Source organism: Mixophyes fleayi, chromosome 1 (assembly GCF_038048845.1).
Source record: "Mixophyes fleayi isolate aMixFle1 chromosome 1, aMixFle1.hap1, whole genome shotgun sequence".
In the NCBI taxonomy this organism is placed as follows: domain Eukaryota; kingdom Metazoa; phylum Chordata; class Amphibia; order Anura; family Limnodynastidae; genus Mixophyes; species Mixophyes fleayi.
Window position 1 is genome coordinate 288,935,507 of NC_134402.1, and position 27,203 is coordinate 288,962,709.

Below are 27,203 nucleotides of genomic sequence, written 5' to 3' on the forward strand. Positions count from 1 at the left end.
ACTACGGCCGGTGTGGCAGATTGTGGTGCCAGCCGAAACCACGCGGCGCCTGGCCGAGGAGGCCCATGTTCAAGGCGCCCACCTGGGGGCCATGAAAACAACCCAATGGCTAAGACAGCGGTTCTATTGGCCAGGGCTGCCAACGTTAGTGGAACAAGTGTGCCGTGAATGCCGAAGATGTGGCGTGACCAAACCCACCCAACAACGGGTGCCCGTCCACACCATCTCGTCGGGACGGCCCCTGGAGCTCCTCATGATCGACTACGTGGCTATCGGAGAGTCTACCCGCGGACACCAGTATGCATTGGTCATGACCGATCATTTTACCAAGTTCACCGTCGTGACCCCTACTCGGGACCAGACGGCTGAATCCGCCGTCACGGCCGTCGTGGAAGACTTCATCAGGAAGTACGGCTGCCCGGAGCGAATCCACTCCGACCAGGGAGCCTGTTTCCAGGGGCGCATCATGCAAGGACTCTGCGACATGTATGGGATACGCCGGTCTAGGACTACCCCCTACCACCCTCAAGGGAATGGCGGGTGTGAGCGCTTCAATCGGACCCTAATCCAGATGCTGCGAACCCTCGAAAAGGAACAGCGGACCCACTGGCCAGCCGCGGTGCCGGATCTTACGTGGGCTTACAACAACCGAGTACATAGCACCACCGGGTACACACCCTATTTCTTAATGTTTGGCCGAGCAGGGAAGGACATGCAAGAGCTGGCTCTGGGACCGGCAGAGGAGGAGCAATGGACATGTCCTGCCTGGGTCATGGAGCAACGGCGGCGGCTGAAGATCGCATGCAGCCTTGCCAAACACCACATCGAAGCCAAGATCCATGATGGCGCCCAGCGAAAGGCACCCCCGGACTTCACAGAAGGGCAGCGCGTTATCGTCCACGTGTCTAAACCGGCAGACAAGCTACAAGAGAGGTGGGAAACCGCCCCCTATGTGGTCCGGCGGCGGTTGAGTCCAGAAAGCCCCGCCTACGAGGTTGAGTCCACCAGGGTACCCGGACTCACGAAAATACTACACCGAGACAAGCTGAGGCCCTGCCTGTTCCACCAGGTCCCAGCAGAGGACCCGGTTCCGGAAATCCTGGGACCCGCACCATGCCCAGGGGGTGAAACCGAGAAAGGGTGGGTGGAGGTACCCCGACCAGCTTTGCCGGGCTCCCCCCGAGATAAAAGATCGGACGACCTCGCAGAAGCACCCGGAAACGTAGGATGGGAGGCGACAACCCTACAAACCCCCACCCTTGGCCCCCAGACGCAAACGGACCCGGATCGCCCTGTCCCTTCCTCTCCGCTAAGACTCATGGCGCCTCGGCAGTCACAGAGGAGCAATCGAGGCGTTCCGGCCCCACGTTTCGCCGATCCGCATTTCGATTGGTCCCAAGCCGTCATTGCAGGGACTGCAATGGGAAACGTAGGGGGATGTGTGGAGACGCCGGCTCCACACACGGGCCGCGGGCCAATCACGGCGCCCGCCCACGGACCAATCACGGCTCCCGGCCGTGATGAGGTCATAGGGAAGCGCCTGGCCCGGGGATATCGTCGGCGGCCACGTGGGAAGCGTCCTGTTCGGCGGGAAGTGAAGCTGGAGGAAGGACGTCCGGACACAGCAGCAGCAGCAGCACCCTCAGCAGCAGCACCCACGGTAGCAGCAGCAGCAGCACCCACAGTAGCAGCAGCACCCACAGTAGCAGCAGCAGCAGCAGCACCCACGGTGGCAGCAGCCGCACCCACGGTAGCAGCAGCAGCACCCTCAGCAGCAGCACCCACGGTAGCAGCAGCAGCAGCAGCACCCACAGTAGCAGCAGCAGCAGCAGCACCCACGGTGGCAGCAGCAGCACCCACAGTAGCAGCGGCAGCAGGACCGAAGAGGAGTTACGCTGACGTCGCGAGCGGAGGACCTAGACCAGGTAAGACCCCAGTGGGGACCACCCCTCCCGGGCCCACGCCCGCATCCTATCGGACACTCTTTACCCGGGCCCAGGGCCTTCTGCCGGCGTCCATTAAGTCTGCCTTTCCATTTGGTAGCTCCCGTTAGACCCAATAGGGCACCAGGCCCTGAGTAGATTCCCTAGGGCGCGACGCCCTCAGGTCACCCCTGGGCTTTAGGCCCTGCCTTGGAAGTCTGTCTTTGTTCCCTCTCTCCCTTTTCCTAACCGTATCACCCTTGGGGCAGAGTAGGACAGGAACACACACACTCTGCTTTGATATCACACTTTTCCGTGTTAATAGTGTCCTGGGTACTGTACTGTGCAATTGAGTATTGTATTGTGAGTATTGTACTGTCAATTGAGTATTGTATTGGGGGTATTGTACGGTGTAGTGGGCGGTTGGGGCGTGTTGTGTCTCCCTGCAGGGGTCGGAAAGTGGTGTGTTGGGACTGATCGCCGGGTGGACTCAACTCGTTCCCGAGCCGTGCGTACGGCCTAGAAAGGGCAAGTAGGCAAGCTACGTCCCACCCCAGGGAGAAGGACCGAGGAGGGTCTCCCGAGCCGGTAAGTATTGTCTATCCCCTTTCCCTTCCCCCTTCCGTGTAGGCCCTGGTGGGGCAGATCCTTGGGCGGCGGTGTGGCACGACTTCTTCGCGGGCTGGAAGAGATCCAGGTCTCCCTCGGTGCCTTGGAAGTAGTGTAGCACAGCCCTTCTGAGTTCCGAGGGCGGTTCGGGCGTTCCGCGGTTCCACTGGGGCAGTACAGCCCTGCCCTGGTGATTTCCGGGGTTGGTCACGGCCGTCCACGGTTCCATTGGGGTGTCTGGCCTGAGTTCCGGCAAGGTTGCCTGGCGGTTCCAGGGCAGACGGTGCCTCGTGGGGTAAAACGGAGTCCGCCCGCACGCCGGCAGGAGACTGACGGTTCTGGGTGGGGACTGTGATACCTCGCGGCGCACCGCCGGCGGAGTGAGTCTTGTCCCCACACTTGTGACCCTCCCCAGAGGGGAGTAGGGAGTTCGGGCGAGAACGTTCTCTACCCCGAACTCTTGGAGCCGCGTGGCTTGGCCAGAATAAAACGGAGAGTCGCCAAGCGGGGCTGAGTAACCCTCTAGTCCTGGGCGGCATTCCGGACACCCCCTTCCACTTCCCCCATTGTTTTCGTGCCTCTGTTCCTCTCGCACGCAGGAGGGACCGTGACTGCAGCAGAAGCCTCCTGCACTTGACGGGTTCCGCCCATAGCGACCCTCGGGATCAGGTGAGAACCTTTCCCCATTACAGGGGATCCTTTGAGACGTTCTTCGGGAGTACCGCTCTCACAAGGGTATAAAAAAACAAGGAGTGCCAGACAATCAGCAAATAATCTCAGGGAGGAGATAGGACATGATAAGGCTCATTTAGAGTTGGATGCCTATGTGTTAAAAGCACAGACGTAATATTCATGCCAGAAAGAAGTGCATTTACCTGTTTATTTTGAGTTGTATATATCTTACCATACATGTAATTCAAAATAAACATGTATATGTGTCTAAACCAGAGAAGAAATAAGCCTGCGCTCCATATATCCCATTGTGTAGATGGTACCAGCTGCATGGCAATATAAATGCCCATATATGTATACAAAACAGAAAGAAAGTGCAGTGTTAAGGATAAGCTCTGACAACAACTGTCTTTTTGTTTTGTATACATATATGGGCATTTATATTGCCACACAGCTGGTACCATATATACAACGGGATATACTGAGAGCAGGCTTATTGCCATGCAGCTGGTGCCATATACAATATGGGATTAACCAAGCGATGGCTTATTTCTTCTCTGGTTTTGTCTCTAAATATTGCCTTATGTTGTCTTAGCAGCTGTCCATCAAGCCTATTTAAGGCTCATTTGGGTGTGGCTCACAAGTCAGCCCTATACCTGGGAGATGAGTGCATCTAATTTTAACTGCATTTTAATGGTGTTCAATGCATATAGGTCAGTGCAGGACCTGCATATAATGAGGTGCCCTTGATGCTGGGATGCAGGCTTAAATGTTTTGATCAAAATATGAACTAATACCTCATGTTTTCATATTGCTAGATACACACAGATATACAGTGTTAAGGATAAGCGCTGACAACAACTTTTTGTTCTGTACATGTGTCTGCATAAAGATACGAGCACCAAGATATGCTTTAAGCATATCATGAGGCGACAGCACACAGCAGACATCATTTATCAACATCAAATTGAAGATGATTACGTATTAGTTTTGTAAAAAGGTTTAAATAAATAATAAATTAAGTAAAATAACAACATGTCCCACCTCCAAAAAGTCATTTGTGGGAGATCTACAGCGGGCTATGATAGGCTCGGCTGGTCATACTATAACAGGGAAACCCAAAGCATGTGGTTCCCCGTGTTATAATGTGACATAGCCCCAGATTGTTCAGCACGGGATTAAATTCTCTATGGGAACTACAAACCCCATTGCACCCATGCTGATGATGCTGGGATTTTCGATTTTAGCAAAGCTTTCTTTGAGCATATCAAAAAACAAATTCAGATTCATTACAGGTGACTTAAAGGGTTAACTTCACTCATATATTACTGTTGTCATTGATATATAAGGCGTCACAGTGCTCTACAGCAAAGACAGTAAGGAACACAGAGTACACATAAAATAGGGACTTGCACGGTAGGCAAAATAAATGCTCATGTGAAAAGAAAGTGTACATAGGGCCTTGCTCCAGAGAAGGCTTAACATTTAGAGAAAAAAAAGGAGAAAAGAGGAATAAATATGACTCAGAGTGAGTTTGGGACAGTTGTGAGGGTTCTATAGTGTGAGAAATATAAGGGGGGTATAGTAGACAAATAAAGAGATGGGTTTTCAGAAAGTGTTTAAAAATTTGAAGTCTGAGGGAGAGTCTGATTGGGCATAGTAGGAAATTCCAAAAGTGGTGGGAAGTGTGGGAGAAGTTTTGTAGGCGGGAGTGAGAGATGGTTATCAGAGAGGAAAAGATGTGCAGGTCAGTAGCAGATCTAAGAGGGAGTGAGAGAGTGCAGCTGTATGAAGTGCTGAGGGCTTTGTAGATGACAGTGTGGCATTTAAATTGAATTGTGGAGGTTATAGGGAACCACTGACGGAATCTCTAGAGTGGTGCATCGGATGTTTATGAAGGTTTATGTAATTTCGAGCTTGTAGGATGTGAGGGGTTATACCAGTGGTTCCCAAAGTGTGCGCCGCGGCCTCCAGGGGTGCCGTGGCCAGAAAGAGAAAAAACAAAAAAACTTACCAATCCGGCGGCGCCCCGGAGCCAGTATCCTCCTTCCTCGCTTCTCACTGAATGTTGAGCGTGACATCATCACGCCAGACATTCAGTGACAAGCGGCAGGAGAGAGGATGCTGAGTCCGGGGTGCCGCCGAATTGGTAAGAAGACAGAAGAAATAGAAGAAAGAAGGTCAAGTATGGTAAGTAAATAAATGGAGCGGAATGGTGATAGGAAACAGCAATGGAAGGGCAAAAGAATGAAGGAGGGGGCAGAGTGAGGATGCAGAGGGGGCAGAGCGAGGATGCAGAGGGGGCAGAGTGAGTGGATGCAGAGGTGGCAGAGTGAGTGGATGCAGAGGGGGCAGAGTGTGTGGATGCAAGGGCACAGAGTGTGTGAATGAAGGGGCACAGAGTGTGTGGATGCAGGGGCACAGAGTGTGTGGATGCAGGGGCACAGAGTGTGTGGATGAAGGGGGCACAGAGTGTGTGGATGAAGGGGGCACAGAGTGTGTGGATGAAGGGGGCACAGAGTGTGTGGATGCAGGGGCACAGAGTGTGTGGATGAAGGGGCACAGAGTGTGTGGATGAAGGGGCACAGAGTGTGAGGATGAAGGGGACACAGAGTGTGAGGATGAAGGGGGCATAGAGTGTTTGAATGAAGGAGGGCACAGAGTGTGTGGTTGAAGGGGGCACAGAGTGTGTGGATGCAGCGGCAGAGTGTGTGGATGCAGGGGCACAGAGTGTGAGAATGAAAGTGGTACAGAGTGTGTGGATGAAGGAGGGCACAGAGTGTGTGGTTGCAGGGGCACAGTGTATGGATGAAGGGGCACAGAGTGTGTGGATATGAAGGAGGGCACATAGTGTGTGGATATGAAGGAGGGCACAGAGTGTGTGGATGAAGGGGGAACACTGTAAATTATTCTTTGACAGAAATATAATTGAAAAAAATATATAAAAATATTCTTTTCCCTTGGATTTATGTCTATTATTTTTGCATACAACTAAATAAGTATTTCTGTCCTGACCTAAATACTTATTACGTTTTTTTGACCCAACTACTTATAAAACGGGACTGCTCTGTAATTATTTTGGAGGGTTGCCTTGAAAACATTATAGCAACTCTAAGGGTGCTACGTACTGCAAAAGTTTGGGAACCACTGGGATATCCTATTGACAACATTGTCCCTTTGGCCTAATCCTTAAACCTTGATTGAGCCTAAAACCACTGGTACAAACTTGAATTTCAATTCCCAACAGCAATAATATAAAATAAATACACTGTGCTATTCTGAGAAGCAAGATAATGTAAGGAGAAAATGAAATGAAAGATTTATAAGAGTTACATAAGTCCTCAGTTTAAAATGAACTTATACCAGCCAGTTCCACACCGCCTATATCTCTGATCCCGCTCTCAGTGCTGTCTTACCCCACTGCCTGACACAGCTCCTTGTTCTCTTACTCTCATACAAAGACATCAACCTGGTTGACATGACAGCAGTTGGTACTTTGTTCTCTTTCCTGGGACCACAGGGAATATACTTTCTGATGATTTTCACACAAATATATAAAGTTTTTTAATAGTTCTACTAAAATCTGTTTAATGTTATATATACGTAGATATTGCAATAGTTCAGGAAATATGTTTGCTATGTTGACATTTTATTGGACATTCTGATGCATAACCTGGGGACATAAATAAAGCTTGTACTGTGTATGTGTAGATTTTGCCAAGTTTGGAGAGGAAGTATAAGAGGACATATAAATAAATTTTCCAGCCACAATATCTTAGTACAGTCTAGTAGTATGTAAAGTATGCAAGGAACTCATGTTTAATTTTTATTATGTTTTAGTAAAGGTTCATAAAACGGTGACGTTTTCCACAACAGCTAGAATACATTTTGCAACACTTTTAAGTGTCAGCTCTCTAGAACAGTGGTTCTAGACTGTGTGCCTAGGCTCCCTGGGGTGCCTCGGCGATCTCACAGGGGTGCCTCGGCCAGGGCCAGTGGTAAGCAAGGTGGGGGACTACTTGGTAATTATTTTTGCTTAAGGGTGCCTTGAAAAAATTATGGAGACCATAAGGGTGCCTTGAACTGAAAAAGTTTGGGATCCTTTCTATTTATTGTCATGACTTTTGTTATATTTTGTGTGAGTCCCCACAGTTTTAGTCACACTCATCTGTGCTACATATGAATTTGTGATTTTGCTTACTCTATTAGTTGTGTCTTATCTGTATTTGTACTATTGTCCGGCACCAAGGAATCTGTAGTGCCTTATAAATAAATAATAATAATAATAATTTATACATCAAATCAATTCCTATAAGGTACTTCATATTTGTTTAAGTCTCTTATATTCCCTGTTTCCCTAGGATAATCTCAAATTTTGGTACTAAAAAATCTTTGACTGGGATTACTTATTTCCCTAGAATTCAGATTCATGAATCACCTGGGCTTTCTGGATTAGTGGGAACTGGTGTCTATAACAATTTTTTGTGTTTGACCCCCTTAATTATGGAAAGAGTGGCTTTACAGATTTAGCAAACTCCAGGTCACTTGGGTGTTCAGTGTTTCTCTTCATTATGGGTGAAGTATCAGTTACTGAATAAGCTGTGTCTCATTTATTGATTGAAGTCTACCTGCTGCCCCGGAAATTATATAAATCTTATCCTAATGCTCATAGATTGGCAGAATTAGTTGGGATACAATCAGGATCCATCCAAGCAGAGGGGCCTAAGTACACTTAGTGGAGTCCAAGTTTCTCTTTCATAAATATGTGGTCAATGTATTTCTGAAATTAAACAAACTACTTTTATCATATAGTGGCAATATTATTTTTGTATTGTCTATCAGACAAGACAATGTTCCTGGAGCTTTTATACAAAGGCTATTATATCAGATGCTATTCAGCTTTCATGTATTTATTTTATATGATTTACCTGACTAATGATTCATTGGCTTTGAACTGTTTCAACCTTTTATGTCCCAAGAAAACAGGAAATGTATAAAAGCATTGCAGGGGCTCCAAAACTTTAACAGTTGCCACCTGGAGATCCAGGCATCTGGCCCAATTGTCGAATAACCGTGTCTTTACCTAATTTGGTCAAATAATTTAAGGCCAAGTTGAGCAGCTCCTTTTGTTTTGTGAACAAGTTTAGCAAGTGAGCTCATGGAGATAAATGCAACCACGGGTTACTGATATGACCTAAGATCACATTTTTTCCGTCCAATTATTATGTATATTGCAGTAAACATCATTGTGTCTTTCATTGGACACATTTCTCAAAATGTGTTTAAATGGGCATATATAGGCATTGTAATGCACAAACATTTTTATGGAACATGCTAATTTGCTTAACAAATGCACTTGGCTCATAGTTGTAAATGTTTTAATAAGTGGTATCTGAAAATGGCAAATCTATACAATGTTACAATGTTTGGTGTTTTTTGTATTATTAAATGACTGCTATTGTATTGCTTACATTAGACACTGCAAAGGTTATTACTGTCCATGGTACTAGAGGAGTGATGGATGCAAACAGATAGAACTGCACTTAGTGGAGACCTCAATAAACAGGGGAGAATTAATTAAATATTAATACATTCTCTATCTGCCCGCCACTGAATAGGAAAGAGCAAAATACAGAATTATCTGTAGTGGCAAGGGTTAATACTTGAAACAAAAATTAACTATGTTCACTACCCCTCCCCCTCTTACCCGTTATACTTCTGTCTAATAGCTCTTGTTTGCACCAGGAAATCTTTAACCAAAATCATGTAATAATACTGACGTTAGATTTTCTATTTCATCACCAGATGTTGCCTGACATAGAGACTACAGAGACCTGAGAGCTCGGTGATTAGCTTGTCTTTTGCTTTTGCTAACCATGCAAATAGGAAAGCGTGACCCATTAGCTACATGCAAAACAGAAACAGATACAAACACTGCCTGACTCTCAGAGCTAGCATATGCTGCACAAATGCATAGATACAAGTATGTAATAAATAATTAAGCCTTTTTATTTTACTATGTATGCACTGCTAGCCAGCTATACCAGTTCACACTGCTGCTAGAGACAATGGAATCTATGCAGACTGTATACAGTGGGTGTATACCTAATATCAAATGAGCCCTTTAGTGAATTATAACATCAATAGATGTAACAGAAATAACAGCATCAATGACAAGACAAAAAGATGCATGGAATTAGTACAGAGCTGCCTGGATGCATCAGCTAAGGAAGCCTTGGTGCTTTATATCCGCTTTGCTTACAGCCAGCTAGCTCTGCCCATTCTCTCAGTTCCTTCTTTTGTGAGGAGAACACAAAGAAAGGCACGTTTAAGCATGGGTTCACAACTGCAGTCTCGTTTTATATACACAAATTTACCTTGCAAAGGCTCCAGAAGGTTCCCTTTCTGAAGAGTCTGTGTGAAGATGCTTACTGTATTTTCAGCATCCCTCTTTTTTTGCATGGAATACAGCGTTCCACCATGTTCTGATCACATGATCTGTGGTACATCTAAATAGAGATGATCACCTGCTTTCTGGCCGTCGACTACAGGCAGTCAAAACCACAAGCAGAAGCACAATCTGAAGGGCAGTTTGAGGAGAACCAGATAAAAAAGACATTGCAGAGTCACAGAGGCTACCACAATGCTTTAGACAAGCCAGACTATTTAATAATTTGTGCAGATTGGTTTATGGAGATATACATCTATATCTACCATAGATAGCTAAAAAAGCGTATGATATATACATATATATATATATATATATATATATATATATATAAATATAAATATATACATATAAATAAATATATATATATAAATAAATATATATAAATAAATAAATATATATAAAAAATATATATATATAAATAAATATATATATAAGTAAATATATATATATGTAAATATTATATATATATATATATATGTATATAAATATAAATATATATATATATATATATGTATATATATATAAATATAAATATATATATATATATATATATAAATATATACATATAAATAAATATATATATATATAAATATATATATATATATATATAAATATATATGTAAATATTATATATATATATATATATATATATATATATATATAAATATATATATATACATATATATATATATAAATATATATATATACATATATATATAAATATATATATATATATATATATATATATATATAAATATATATAAATATATATATATATAAATATATATATATATATATATATAAATATATATATAAATATATATATATATATATATATATATATATAGACCAGTGAAGGAAATATTTCTAACTATTATTATGTTATGATCTACTTTTATATAACTGGTTCTCAAACTATATGGACTAAAGTCAACAGCTGATTTTCTACCAACTGCAGCTCTCCATATTCACATTGATAGGTATGAATAAAATATGCCACTTTATCTTGGTTTTGCACATTCACTTTTGTTGTTGAATAAAGTATTTCTTAGCCCCGTGTTCTTGATTTACTCAAAATAATGCTATAAACATTTATCATTTGTTTTTAAATTTTATTTATTTTATTTATTTTATTTTTATTAATTATAAAGCGCTACGGAATATGTTGGCGCTATATAAATAACTGATGATGATGATGCTTGTTTAGGATGTTTGTGAGGAAAGATAAACACAATAAAAAGAGGTGGTCTGGGAGTGACTTTTATTGTGATTTTGATAATCAGTGCACTGATGGTGAATCGAAAGTTAATCAAACATACTTTTTAAAATCTATTTAGGTTATTAAAATCAAGTAAATTATTAAGACCAGTATCCAAAATTAAAATATGCCACTTCTTGTAAGATAAAAGAAAAGTGTGACTACATCACCTACAATATGAAGCTCTCATAGGACGATCCATTAAGGGACTGGAGGGCATCTGCTCCCATAATTGGCTACCTTGGGCTCAGGCACTGGACAACCTGTATTTTTTTTTTCTTTCAAAATGTTCCTAATAGGCTATTGAGTCAAATTACACTCCGCTGGGCTAAAATTTAACAGCCATTACCCCAAAAATGGCGCACTGGGTATGTAAACATGCACATTTTGACTACTAGGAGCATCAATAGGCACCTGAGATCAGCAATTAGTTGGGCATCTGCTTAAAAATATTCCTATTGACACAACAGCTGCTGACACTTTGAGCCTGACACCACCTTTTTACATTGATTTACGAATAGTACATTTCTGTTTTATTGGGTGGATGTCAGTTAACTCACTACATGATTGTTTTTGCCTACGTTATTAGCATGTATACCTGGGTATAATTGAATGTGAGAGTCACAGGATCAAAAGTGGTAACTTGGAAAGTTGGGCCTTTGCACATGCTTACTTGTACTTTATACACACTTCTGTTCATGCTCTATGATGCAACAGAATTACCCATTTGCTCAATGGTCTTGTGACTTGTATGCTGCACTGGCCTTATGCAAGAGGTTCAAAAGTGAAATAGTCATGTACAAAATACATTCACTGATAAATGCAGAACTGCACTAGGCTATCTAGAGTGCCCAACGTGGGTGCACATTGTGTCATGCGCAATCACTTAGTGCCCTACATGTCTACTTTAATGCACCTGTTTAATTCCAGTCTTAGCGCTACCTTTTTCTTCCCATGATAGGTTACACTCTAACCTGGGTGTGTGTTTTATTAAAGTAGCTGTTAATCCAACTGGTATCACAAGCAAAAGGCATTTGCACTGTATATATAATTTGTAACAGCTTGCCAAGGTAAAGCAAGTAAGTGTGTTTTTCCATGTATTTTTAAAATGTATTTTAAGATGTACTAGAATTCTTATGGGCCAAAATGTCCCTCTACCCACCACTCCTCTAATATCAAAGAAAGACACTACTGTACTAAAAGGTGAGGTGGTATCCACTTACACTGTACAATACATCTCCACACTTCCTATTCTAACCTAAAATTGTGTTCTATATTTTCAATACATATGGTGAAATTCAATCAGCTGGCACTTCTCTCATCCAGGGTGTGGCTGTACTTGGGTGGTAGCCAGCGTCATCAAGAACTTCCTGGGTGCCCACGTCCCCTCTGGTACCTGCAAACTCAGGCGCTGCCAAGCCCCATGCTTCTTAATTTATGTGGAAATCATAATTCTTAAAAGATAGAAACATGGTGGAAATAACCAGGAATCTACTAGCATAGTTGGTAATAACCAGGGACACACTGGCACTGCTAAGGCAGACAGAACATTGAGAAGAGATTCCCAGAAAACACACTGGGGAAGCTAGGGAGCCAATTAGACAGACTAGAGACTTATTATCTGGCAACCTCTTGCTGTCAGAGGTACGCTATAAATAAAGAAAACAATAGAGGGATAGGGATGGCAGGAACTTATATGCTGAATTCAGATTCTATAAATAGGATGTGCATGGCCAGAACAAAAAAGATGATGCATGTCATTTGTCGGACATTCGGCGAATAAGGGGAAGTCCGGTGCCGCCTGAGACCTGCAGAGGAACATGCCGGACCCTGGCAGGTGACTGTATGGCATTATGGGCTTGATTCATTAAGGAACGTAAATGCCAATACATGCTGTATTGCACGTAAAATTGCTCAGTGCTTGTCCAGAAAAGGACTACGTGACGGTGAACGAAAGTACACCCAAGTCATCTTAGAAAGCAAAGGACACTTCTGACAGCCTACGATTTCATGGGCAGAATGGGGGAGGGAAGGGATGTATGCACTGAGGCAATGTACAGTAAGGGCATAGCAAGGCTAAGCGCACACACATCCGTCCAATTCAAGCTTCGGACATCTCTCAGGTACGTGGCTTTTAGTCGCATCACTTGATACAGACTAATGATCGGTCCTCTAAAGAAATCACTAGTATGTGATGAAACACGTCAGCGAGGAATTTACTCTCTGCTTTCACTAATTTCCCCATCTAATTAATCCTTAGCGTGTCCTGAATGAAAGAAGCCCAGGAAGGCAAGTGTGTGGGCGGATAGAGAAGCGAGATTGCGGAGGTTTGCTATGGTCTGAAAGGACAGCTAAATCCATGTACATGGTATTTTTGGGCATTATGTGCTGAAAGCTAAGATCAACCCCATGGTAACAATCTGTCTCTATTCTACTCTATATATGATGCAACTGTGACTCATTCGCTAAAGTTGGATATGCAGACACACAGATAGCTTGCCTCTGTGCTAATCTTACATTCAAAACACAGTATTCAGTTTTTTCTGTGACTATATTTAACTGATTATATCGGCTCAGGAGATCTAACGTATATGAGGATTCCTACAATTGTGATTTCATTTGCTAAACCTGAATATATGGACATGTTGACAGCTTGCTCCTGTGTTAAATTTTACATTCAACATTGACTATTTAGTTCACGCTGTCATTATATACAATTGATTACATCTACTCAGGAGAGCTAATACTTGTGAGGATATATTTTGGTACTTCTAAAGAAATCATTGGATTTTTGCAAATAGTTATTGAAAATGCTGCTTAGATCCCTTTACTGAATATCCAGATATCATATAACCTGTGTTGAGGATGTAATATGGCGATTTGTAAGATATGATAGGAGATTTGTATTAAGATTTTTACTGATCAAAGGAGAATGTATTAATTTGGAATCTATAAATGATTCAGATGAGCTCTTAGATCAGTGCACTGATCAGAATTTCTTTAGGTGTATGAATCATTAGATATTGTTTTTAAGAAGTAGTTATGCAGCTGGAAATAAACAAGTGTTATTTGTTTACATGTTCCCACAAACGCATTACTATCATATATATATATATATATATATATATATATATATACACACAAAACAATTATTATATTTTTTGGGTGGTAGCGGTATCCTATCATCCAGCACTGTGATTTTTGTTAGTTTTAGTATCACTTGAACAAGCTAAAGGACAGGTGGAAGTGCTGAGTAATAGTGATGATGGTTGTGTATACCAGAACAAGTTTTTGCAAACTGTAAACATGAATTCTATGTACAGTAGACATTAATAACATCCTGATAAATGTATTTCATGAAAAAAAACACAAACACCCTTTTTAAAAAAAAAATAAAAAAAATTAATGAATGACTATATTATTAACAGGTGTTAATATATTTCATAATATTTTTTAATCTGTACGTTCCGCGGGAACTTTCTATTCCACATATGTATTGTTTGTATCCTCCAGTGTTGTGTCTGTCTCAATATGGCAAGTGCCGTATATGCACAGTATACCTACACCCCTATTCAATAAAAGACATTTCATCAGATCTGGTTGTAGTTGGATATGAATGCACGTATGCCAGAATTATGTAAGAAAATACACATTATGCTCTATTTGCGTGCTTTGATGAATCAGGTAGCGAAATCTTCTTGTAATACCTTGCAAAAATAGTGAATGGTTAAGAAAAAGGGTTCTCATTAATGTGTAATGCTCTGAGTAAGACACAGTACACTGTATCCCATATGCAGGTTGCATGGAGAAGAGGCAAGCAAGAATCCTAAAGCATGCCAGATATCAAATATAATATTTCACAATTATCTGGCTCAGGTGACTACAGGAACTGCAGACAGCACCAGGTAAATTATATGCTTATTTATAATCATACATTCACACCCCATCCTGTCAGTGACTGCGTGTTGCATTTGTCTTTGCCAGAGGCTGAAATGAAGTAACTGAAACCTGAAAGCAGGAAACCTTTTCACCTAAGCCTAATCCCACATACTGCCACACCTCTCATTTACACAAAACATTCTAAAGGTTATGGAGTTTGCCAAATTGTAATCGTAACATATCTTCAGGTAAAGTCATATATTTGATGTTTCCCATGACCACAATTCATTTATTTTGTTTTTATGATGACACAATTAATGTTGACGTATGCATTGTGCCTGGGAAAGAGATACCTTTCTCACAAGACTGCTGCGCGTATTGCATAGCTCTACATCTAATCTCAGTAGGACTGCCCGGCGTTTCGAAACATTTAGTTTTGCACTGGACTAACCTGCAAGACTTACTGAAGTTTGTTGCTGCTATGAAGCCATGTTGCCGGCAGACCATTTGGCTCTTGCTACCTGAGACACCTGGGAGCCAACTTATCATGATAAGCACTGAGGGCCTGATTCATTAGCCAAAGTAAAGCAAAAATAAGTAGTAACTTTGCTCCTAGATAAAACATGTTACAAAGCAAGGCATACAAACTAGTTTATTATTTTGCACATAAGGATAATACTGGCTGTATTTTCATGTAGCACACAAATGCTTGATAGCTTTATTTTTACACTGAAATTTAAAGTTGATCTAGGACATGCCCTACTTGAACTATTAATCTGTCCCCAGATTTTAAATTTACCTCCCTCTCCAATGCAACATGGTTTTGCCAAGGTGCAAAGTTACTACTTTTTTTTCTTTTGTTTCCTTAATGAATCATGGCCTGGGTGTGTCTGTGTAGGTGGGTTTGGGGGGAAGGTTGATTCAAGTCATTATTGCTTGGAAAATCAGCAGCGCACCTGAGTGAGAGATGGAAGTTTGGTGCTTTTCAACAGATAGGAGAGAGGTGAGGGGCCCTGGAGGCGGGGGAAGACAATGATTTCAGTCTTAAGACATATTGAATTTCAGGAAGCATTGGCAAATCAAGATGAGATGGATGAAAGATAATAGAAGACACAAGAGAGGAGGGGTGAGGTCAGAGGAGGATAGATACGCATCAGTGTCATCAGTGTACAGGTGATGTTGGAAGCCAATGGAGCTGATGAGATCAATAAGGGAGGAGAGCAGGGAGCCAAGAATGGATCCTTGGGGAACTCTGGCAGGTAAGGGAAAAGGAAGGGGGGGGGGTGGAGTTTAGTGTAGAGATAGGACTGGTTATTAAAGTAGGAGGTAAAGAAGGAGAGGACTATGTCATGGAGACTGTTGGATTGGTATTTTATAAGAGGAGAGAGTGGTTAACTGCATTGAATGCTGCAGAAAGGTTAAGAGGGATAAGAAGGAAGGAGTGACCATTAGATTTAGCAATGAGAAGATCCTTAGTGACTGAAGGAGGAAGGATGGATGAAGAAGGAAGGATGGATACCAGAGGAGGGGGATAGGTTGGGGAGAGTGGCAGTGTGGAGATGGGGAGCATACAGAGATAGGGGCTATTGGGGACAAAGTGGGTCGAGTGATGTAGATGTCATGTCATATAGACTCAATTTTGGAGATGAAGTAGGTTGCAAAGACAAGAGCAGAGAGTGAGAGGGGAATGGGAGAGGACCAGAGGTGTAGTTTAAGGTGGCAAAAAGGCATGGAGCCAGAGTCTGGCATGCCGTGGTTGAGAAAGTGTCTGTCCAAGGCTGAGTGTCTGCATCAGAGTCAAGGGCAGATGTAAATATGTGATTGTAGAGGGAAGTAGCCTACTTGGGTCAAGATTGGGTGGTGATGGGGGAAATAAATGAGTCCAGAGTAGAGGGGTTGAGAGAGGTGAGAAGAGTGGGCATATGCTAAAGGTGAGGAGTTGGTAGTCAAAGAGAAAAAGTTGTTGAAGTCAGAGACAGCACAGAGGTAGGAAAAGACCAGATCAAGGGAGGGGCCACTGCTGTGGGAAGGAGAGGAGGTCCACTGAGAGAGACTGAAGAAGGAGGAGAGGGGGAAAAGTTTGGAGGTTGCAGAAAGTCCATCAGGGAAAGGCAGCCATGATTTTAAGGGGAGTATTAATACAAGGGAATATCACACATAAGATGCTGGATAATTAATATAGCACATGAGCTTGAAAGAATCAAATGGGTAGAGTGGCGAGTATGTGGCTTTTATTTTTATTCATGTATTTATTCAAAACAGTAGTTATAAGGGGTAAGGGCTGGGATGTGGGATGGGGTATTGTTAGGTGCAGGGCTTATGTGTGAATATTTTCTCTACCCATGTCCCTGTAAGTGTGCTTGTTGTGATACCATGCTGTCTGTGTGATAGCATTTTGTCCAATAAAGTCACCAGGGAAACTAAGGAAAACTAATAAATTATTTTATTTGCTTATTTTTGCATGTGACCACATGTTGTTGTGACCACAGAACTGTCCCCCCTAATGTGTATTATGTGCTCTCTAAATGAAGAAATAGCTTGAAAAAGTAACACTTTTTGAATATGGGTTGACCATGGTTGGCTGGGCTTGCAAGCATAAAATCACACTGTCATGTTTCATTTCAGGCTATGTGCCGGCAAGAACATACTTCTGATTATCACTGGGAGGAAAAAGACATTTATCTTTTAACTCAGTTTGCCTCAACATAACTTCATATTGGGTTTCTCCTGGTATTTCTAGTGTAAAAGGTTTTCTCTGCAAAATAAGTATTTGGATACATATCCCTCAGTCAGACATATTCCTAATAATATGTTGAAATTGTATACTCTTGCCTCTATTATTTCCAAATCTTTGTTTCTAACACCTGTAATATGCACTGTTCAACAATGCAACTGATTAGAAAAAACTTAAAATATGGGAAGTGATCTGATTACAAAGGGTATAAAGACATTTTAATAAAGGGCAAAAGGAGGCATTTGCCCTAAGACATTAAACTTCTTAATAATGGATCCACTGTTAGGACTTGGAGTTCTGGTCTTTGAAGAATTTAGACCTTGTTATTGTAGTTCCTCATTACAACCAGTGTTGCTACTATTTTGTAGAGGTTTGGAACTCCAGCAGTTTTAACAGTTAATCAATCCTACTTCTTTTTGCAGCAATTAACAAGCTGCACCTGCTCCCTGTCCTTTAAGAGTCTGACTCTCCACGCAATCAATACCAGATTATCGTTGAGGTTCATGTAGTGTATGAGTGACACATTTCTATTTCCTGTGATTGAGCTCGAGTCTATTCTTGCTATCTGTGAAGATACCAGGTTTATTTGGCCCAATGCCACCCAGGGGTACCTTCCTATGCCAGAGAAGCCTACCCAGTACATTCTAGGGTTCTTATTAGTCACTCAGGCAAATGCAGTTAGAAATTACAACAGTACATTTATTGTAACAAAAACAACACTAGAATATTATGTACACACAGTAAATAAATGCCAGGCAGGTTTACCACATAATCTGTCCCTTACCCCACTAGTTTAAGGAGTTACAGTCACATGGCTGTCCAGACTTGACTACCCATGTTTCCGCAGATGAATTTCACTGGTAGAGAACGGCAACTCAAAAACCAGCCACCTTGCAGCTTTCAGCCATCAATTCCCAGAATGAACCTCACCCCCCACCCCTTTCCGAAGTGGCTCCTTACATCTTGTGTCAAATTTCCACAGTGTTTTCCCCTCCCTGGGCAAACCCCTGATGAGTCCTGGACTAGGGCGTTGGAGAGGGGAGTGCAGATGAGCTGTACTTCTACAGAAACTCCTCTGCTAGATTGTAGACCAAATGTCTGGAGTAGTCTTGTGAGAACAATGGATACTTATTATTCCCCCACCCCCACTAGTATCTTGCAACCTGATTCCTACTCATAACCCACCTGGCTTCACTTTAAGGACAATGACTAACAGCTTCCATGCAATATCAACAAGATTCCATAAACAATATACATATTTACAATGAGCAACAATGTCTCCTTATCCACATGTAATTAGACACTGCAGTTGTACTCTGTTGAGCTGGGGAACAAAAATTACGTGCTATAATCCACATATTGTGAGAAACGAGGGACAGGCTAGTTAAGGTGTTATCAAACTTGTTTCGTCACACTATCTTGCTATCCTTGTTGCTGGACCATGCTTGTCTGTACCTTGTGCTCCTGATTTCAAATGCTATTTTCCTGGGACAGTGCTACCAGTGTGCAATTTTGCATTCCTGTGACTTTAATACCAGTATGTATTCTTATGTTAATGAGACATTAATTCCGGTATGCAACCCTGTGTTCCTCTGACCTTGCAACCAGTGTGCCGTCCAGTTTTCCTGCGACATTGTTTCGTGTTTGCCAAGTGTGCATTCCACTCAAGTTCCTGACCCTTTCCTGTACCCAGTCCATATCAGCAGACGCGCATTCCTTCATCCTGTACCAGCCTCAACAGTGGCCTGATCAGGGGAGGGTTGGAAAATTTCAGCCCGGGGGGGTAAGACTCGACTCAGCAGCCTATTTTAATGGAAAAAAATGCAGATGGCCCAGTGACCCAGCCCAACTTAGCCCATTATGGGATCGGCCCGGGGGATACTGTAAATCAGAAGTATTATCAGACACCAATATTAAAGCAGTTATTGGAGATTGGCACTTCTCTGCAGCTTCCAGAGGTGTGGTACAGTAATGAGAACAGATAGTGGAAGGAGGGGGCATAAAAGATCAACCTGCCACTGTAGAAATATCAAGACAGCTGCAGGCAACCATAACTGTCCTTCACCATTTTTATCAACTTAATCTCCTTTCTCTTCTTTTTTCCAGAAAAAGGTTTTTCATCCTGTGCTGCATGAGCACTACTGTGGAATTCAGGTATGTGGACATGCTCTTGTCTTATTTCATGGCACCCTGTTTACTCTCTCTCTGTTTCCAGGTTTCAGCTTTCCTTCTATACCATTGCAGCTTCATGATTTCTAGTTCAATAAATATCCTGCACCCTCATATGTGTCTTATTCTGTTTGTAACATAGTTTCAACATAAATCCCGTAGTGACTATGGCTGTGTGTAGGGGGGTTACTGTTATGTGGTGACAGGTGTGTGTGGGGGTGGTAATTTTATGTGGTGATGGATATGTATATGTGGCAGGTTTAAAGCAGCAGTTGGCAAAAGGCTGCCCAGGCTTTCACCTGCAGCTGCCAAGCTGGCTGCTCACAATATCAAAACGGAGGCAGCCGACTTCCTCTTCATGTGAAGTTCTCTGCACAGTGCAGGAAGGTAACACAGCATACCTGGAGGAGGAGGAGGAGGGAGTGCGCTGTGCTCCTCCCACCTTCCTCTTTGCGCTTCTTTGAAGGCTGGAGGGCCACATATGCATCCCTCAATCTCTTTCACATTGCCCCTTCAGGGTTTATGCAGCAACAAGTATGTCTACTGGGATGACCTGTGTGTATGGTGGGATTAATGTTATGTGATGACTGGTGTGTATCAGGGGGTTAATGTTTTATTCAGTTGGGTGTGTGGAGGGGTTAAAGCTGTGTGGCAGCTGGTGTGGAGGAGGGGTTTAATGTTATGGAGAGACTGGTGGGATATTGTATGAGAGTATTTGTAATGTGAGGTTGGTGGGGGCTGTTAATACATTTTAGCAGCTATTAATGTGACATGGGGTTCTCAGTATTAAATGTGTATGCCATTAGTTGATGTCGGAACTGCTTGGGTTGGAAATAGGCCTGTTTATTAAATGTGAATGCTATTTATTGTCAAGGCTGGTTGTGGGTTTGGAGAGAAGGCCTGTTTATTAAGGTAAATCATATTAACTAAATGTCAGGATGAATTATCAAATGTGGGTGCTCTGAACTTGATTCCGAGGTTGGTGAGGAGGAGGCTCTGAAGGTCTTGTCTCTCACTCATTGCTCGGATTTCTAGGAGGTAAATAGTAACTATCTATTTTCCAAACATAGCCCCAACATTCCAGGATCTGACAAATCAGCAACAACATAAGACACCGCCTACAGAATTGGGTAGGAGAGAGGAGTACTCTCTGCCAACCTGATACTGGTGGGACAGTGCTGATATTGAGGAATTGTCCTGAGTTGTCAGGTATTAGTCCTGACTACAGGGACATTCAGGAGGTATTTCAAATTTAATTTTACTGTGCTCAAGGGCGGGAGCTGCGTGCACATACAAAGTGGTTGTTTAGAGAAAGCTGCCTGCTCAGCTTGAATGGCATTATGAAAATATTTCCTCCCCCTTATTCTTATATTCTGTTCACCACACAACTAGTATCATTGGTGTGGTCATAGACCTGGATCCATTTTTGCCATGGAAATAATAACACACAAAAATGGAGCATTTACACATGGAGTTGCCCATCACTCTCTTTGACTATCCTCTGGGCTATAATTGCAAGCCATCCCTAGCACCAAAGGTTTAGCAAATCAGACACTAGAATAACTTATATTATCTGCACTAATGGTGTGACAAATGATATACCACAAGACAATGAATATTATTAATCTAAGATGAAGCTTTTTAAACATATTTATTAACACCTTGGTGCTATTTTTTAAGAGTTGCCCATAGTTTCATTATAAATCCAGTAAGTAGTCATGTCTTCGAGAATTTCACAATCATTTCTTTTCCTTGCTTTATATCCTGAAATGTTTTGCACACCAATGATCAGGACAATATTAACAGTTTTGCGATGAATCAATAGGTCAGTAGATTTGATCTTGGATTAGGTGGACCATACAGAAACTACAGTCCCAGTGACCCGTTATTCCTCTTTCAACTCAGTTGTTGTTCTAGATAAAATTGGCCCTCATGGGTCTAAGAAATATTACTAATACTTCACACTAATATTATAGTGTTATGCTGGTCACACATGCAGCCATGTTAAATAATTGTTAAATAATTATTGTTGGTAAACATGATATGAAAATTGACTGCTATCTGTCTGTCTGTCTGACAGCACATACAGGTCCAAATGATATCAAAAGTGATTCAGTTGCTCAGTTCAAGAGGCTAAACAGACGTATCTCATCTGCAGTTGTATCTCTATACAACAGCAGCGCCAGGATCAGCCTGTGTGGTCAGGTTTAATCCTAGATATTACACGATTCTAACATTAATACAATTTAAATTTACCACTGCTTTAACCCCGAACCCTAGATTATTATGACTCTTAATCCAGGGTTTTGTTGGCAAATTTTAATCTGGGGGACAAGCACACTGCACTGTCCCATAATAATAGAACATGTATTGCAGTACTACAGCTGTAACACTTGAAGCCCTCCTTGGCAGTGTTATCACTGGTAATAGAAGTGTTATTACTGTCTGAAACCCTTTGATATATAAGGCAAAAAAAAGCTAAGCTTGTTCTTTAACAACAATAAAGCTGATTAAAAAAAAAAGGAATTTGCAGATTGCACAATATGCATAATTACATTTTAAAAAAAAATAACCATCAAATGCACTGAAGAGACCTTATTCATTTGGCCACATTTTCATCACAGTATTTTTGACATTAAAAAGGATTCCTTTATTGTCATTTGTATTATCAGTGGGGACAGAAGAAAACATTGGGGGATAGAGGAACATATTGAGGGACAGTGGGAGAGAGAGGCAAACACAAAGGCATAGAGAGAGACAGGTGATAATGGATAAAGACAAACAGATAGGGGGCATAGCAACAATAAAAGAAGCAGGGGGAGACAGAGAGGTGCTCATGCACCAGATACTTAAAGGAGGGGCAGAGGTTAGGGCTGGGGGGTACCACCTATGTAAACAGAGTGGCCCCACACTGCATCTATATGGCAATAGGCAGCATGTGGCCAAATGTGCAGAGCATACTGCTGTCATGTGATTGCACTTGGTTCATGATGCACCCAGTCCACATCATTTCTGTGTCTACAGCTTACTAGGAAATTTGGAAGAAAAATGCAGGTGGACTGCTGACCCAGACCAATAAAAGACCAACCGGGAGAGGCAGATGCTCCCTGGCCAGGTCTGTCATAATCCAAGCCTCAAAATATAAGCATACAGTGAAAATATATAGAAACATGTTTTTGTCTTGTACATCTCTCTTGAGTAATAATGATACACTGTAGTGCTTGTCCTCTGTTTTGCAACAAGGAAATGTGAGCCCACTAATGCAATATTTTCCTTGACCAAAAAAATGTCATGCAGTTTAGGCCTGAGTCATTAGTATATGAGTTACTAAATGGATTAGTCTATAAAAGTGGATTAATGGAAATTTTGCCCCATCTTTAAGATTGTCATTCATTGTATTCTATACTTTACACTTTTACATTGCCATTTCTTGCCACAAATTCTTTCTATTCTTATGCTAATTAGTAAAAATGGGTGTGGCTTAGGTAAGACCACATTAAAATGTCACTTTTCTAGAATACACTTATTGTAGTTTTCCGTTTAATGTGTTTTTTCTGACTGAATCTTTACACGATACTAAACTATTTATGTAATTATACAGCAAGAAACCAACATTTTTTTAAGAAACAGCAAAGGTAAAAATAAATGTTTTTACATAAGAACTTTTAATAGACTATAGAGGTGTAACAATACGTAGTCAGAATCACTGTTACACTGGATGGACAAATGTATTTGGTCACACCTGTTAATTATTGAATTAAAGTGTTTCATTCAGACCCTTTGCCAGAGGTGTATAAAATCAAGCACCGAGCCCTACAGTCTCAATTTATAAACATTTGTGATTCAAAAAGGGTCGTTCTGAAGAACTCAATGACTTCAAGCATCGTACTATGATTGGATGCCACCTTTGTAATAAGATGGTTTGTGAAATTGTATCCCTGCTGGATATTATATTAAGTGATATTTTTAGAAAGTGGAAGCATTTAGGAAGAACAGCCATAAAGAGGAAGACCATGTAAAATCACAGAGTGGGGTCAACAAACTGCTAAGGCACATGATGCGTAAAGGTGGCCAACGCTCTGCTGATTCCATAGCTGAAGAGCTCCGAACTACCACTGGCATTAAAATAAGCACAAAAACTGTGCGGCAGGAGCTTAATGAAATGGGTTTCCATTGAACAGCTGCATGCAAGCCTCACATCACCAAGACCAATACCAAGTGTCGGATGGAGTGGCATAAAGTTGGACTGTGGAGCAGTGGAAACATGTTCTGTGGAGTGACGAATCACGCTTCTCTGTTTTGTACTCAGATGGGTGAGTCTGGGTTTGGCGGATGCCGGTAGAACGTTACCTGTGTAACTGCATTATGCCAACTGTGAAGTTTGGTGGAGGAGGGATAATGGTATGCGGCTGTGTTTCAGGGTTTGGGCTAGGCCCCTTATCTCCAGTGAAGGGTAATTTTAATGCTTCAGCATACCAAGTCATTTTGGACAATGCTATACTTCCAACTTTGTGGCAACAGTTTGGGGAAGGCCCTTTTCTAATTCAACATGACGGTGCCCCAATGCGCAAAGCAAGGATTACAAAGACATGGTTTGATGAGTTCGGTGTGGAAGAACTTGACTGGTTTGCAGAGAGCCCTGAACTCAACTCCACTGAATACCTCTGGGATGAACTGGAACGGAGATTGTGATTCAAGCCTTCTCGTCTAACATCAGTGCCTGACCTCATAAATGCTCTACAGAATGAATGGGCACAAATTTCCACTGAAACACTCCAACATCTTGTGGAAAGCCTTCCAAGAAGAGTGGAAGCTGTTGCAAAAAGGGAACCAACTCCATATTAAAGTAAATGTATTTGAATACAATGTCATTACAGTCCCTGTTGGTGTTAATGGTCAAGCATCTGAATACTTTTGTCCACATAGTGTATGTCACCTTAGATTCCCTGTATAATTGACCTATGTACAGCTCCCTTTATAATGTTACATGTGCTCATTGAAGAGGGTAAAAATGTGCTTTATGTGTATAGTATATTCTTTGCAATCGCAACACACATTTTGCATAAATGGTATTTAGAATAGCATTGGTGCATGTAGCTAAGCTATGTATATAAAAACATGAGTTCTAGCATATTTTACGCTATAACAAAAAAGAAAAGGAGAAAATAACTGTGTTATACATAACTTACTGCATTAATCCATCTTGCAGCCCTGCTAGTGGCAGATACTGATTGTCAATGTCATTCCTGTAATATAACATAGTATTAATTTGCACCTTTCACACCAACATATGCATCATATATTTGTATAACAATAGCCAAATCTATGTAAACAAACAGCACAGGGCAGTGTATATTGCTATGGTACATGATAGATACATGGATTTAAAATAAAGAACCGGTCACAATTTCAAAATGTTACTTTTTCCACATCTCTTGATACAGAGACAGCTTCTTTGATACAGAGAGTGTGTTTTCTTAACTATCTACTTAAAAGGATCTTTTGAGGCTATCTCTAGGAGCCATCTACACTTGTGAACTGCCCATATTATTTATAGTGTCAATCAGGACTGCTGTGTAGTGTATTATAGGAACTTACCGTTTACATACTAGATTGGAGTCATTTATACATACCATCCCAATGGACTCTGCTCCCTAAGGACAATATTCTGCTTGGAGACATATCACCATGATCATCATCATTTATTTATATAGCGCCACTAATTACGCAGCGCTGTACAGAGAACTCACTCACATCAGTCCCTGTTCCATTGGGGCTTACAGTCTAAATTCCCTAACACACACACACACAGACAGACAGACTAGGGTCAATTTGTTAGCAGCCAATAAACCTACCAGTATGTTTTTGGAGTGTTGGAGGAAACGAGAGCACACGGAGGAAACCCACGCAAACACAGGGAGAACATACAAATTTCTCACAGATAAGGCCATGGTCGGGAATTGAACTCATAACCCCAGTGCTGTAAAGCAGAAGTGCTAACCACTTAACCACCATGGACCATGGTCAGGAATTGAACTCATAACCCCAGTGCTGTAAGGCAGAAGTTCTAACCACCGTGCATAACAGATCATTCCTTTCTGGTATGCTGAATGTGAATATTAGGTTGTATATGTATATTAGTGATTATTTTTAATACATGTTTTAATAAATTATATAATAATTTTATTATCAGCGCTCTCCTATATATTTTTATTTTTGGTTTTTACACATCTGTGTGTATAACTGGAGTGTAGAAAAGGTTCTGGAGATTTGGCTTGTTTTTATTTTCAGTAAACATACTAACAACTGGCAATCTGGAGAACAACAAATAGTAGCGTGGTTTACTGTATGGGATAACAAACCAGTTTGTTTCAGTACATTATACTAAAGAACCCTGTTGTTGTGGATTTTTGTGCCAGTGTGTTCAGAACTGGTAAAACCAATATTAAGTGAATTAAGAAACAGCTCTTTTTCTATGTTGTCCTATATGAGATCTCTATTTATACATGTGGATGTGAATACATTGGGGCTACCATGATTATCATGATAAAGAAAGCAATTATTGGGTTCCATTAAAGGCATACAATAAGACCCAATGACTGCCAGCTCTGAATTGGTGCAAAATTCAAGTCCTTCTGCAGAGTGGAAATAGCTATTTGCCCCTCTGCACAGTAAGGAACATCTCTACACATGTACTCTCTCCAGGGCCATCTTTTACATTGGGCACGATGGGCAGCTGCCCGGGGGCCCCACGGGCAAGGGGGGCCCATAGGCACGGCTCTTAATGAGAATAAATAATCCTGCAAAAGAAAAAAACCTCCAAACAAAACCTACAAGGGTCACTGAGCAAGTACATCTATCTATTTCTATCTCTATATATCTATATCTATATCTATATCTATATCTATATCTATATCTATATATATATCTATATCTATATCTATATCTAGGGACCCTGGTGCACTGCTTTGCCCGGGGGCCCATAATGTTGTTAAGATGGCCCTGGCTCTCTCCACCCTTTTTCTTATTTCAGTAAGCTAACAAAAGGGAATTTTGTTTCTCCACAGCTCCACAAATGTAGGTGAACAGGAATGCCTACTCCGTACAAAGAATGCCTTCCAGACAAGGAATGTCTTCACTATGCCAAGTTCCGCTCATCGTCCAGTGAAAACTTCTGCTCCTCTAGATATATTGCCATCCTGCTCTGTAAATGCACGTGCCTCGGCTGAAATCTCTACATACTTTCTTTGCACTTCATAACAGACTTTACTTGCTTCATAAAATGACCTTCACTAAATTCGGATGAACCAAGAATGCAACAGTGTTTCTATATTCTGGTCTTAATGGACCCTAACAATGCATTGGCTTAAATCATGGGGATGATTCACATTTAGGACTTAAACTGATTTTAAGCTTTTATGTATGTTAGAATTTAGACTAATAGGTTGACATAAATATTATTATTACCATTTACTTATGTAGTGCCACTAATTCTGCAGCGCTGTACAG

The 27,203-nt window shown here is 41.6% G+C and overlaps 1 protein-coding gene across 13 annotated transcripts in view; it reads right to left on the reverse strand.

Annotated features, from left to right (window-relative positions):
• The window catches only part of LOC142155213 (protein prune homolog 2), a 132,032-nt gene that overhangs the window by 96,881 nt on the left and 7,948 nt on the right, over positions 1–27,203 (reverse strand). For 12 of the 13 annotated variants that reach the window (XR_012691717.1, XM_075211016.1, XM_075211017.1 and 9 more), the window contains exon 3: positions 24,884–24,940. Coding sequence is in view for 11 of the 13 variants with exons in the window: in XM_075211016.1 (XP_075067117.1) it covers positions 24,884–24,940 (57 nt within the window). In the remaining 2 variants the exon portion in view is untranslated. Of the gene's footprint in view, positions 1–9,580; positions 9,730–24,883; positions 24,941–27,203 lie in introns of those variants that run through there. The other variant, XM_075211018.1, reaches the window with a different exon arrangement.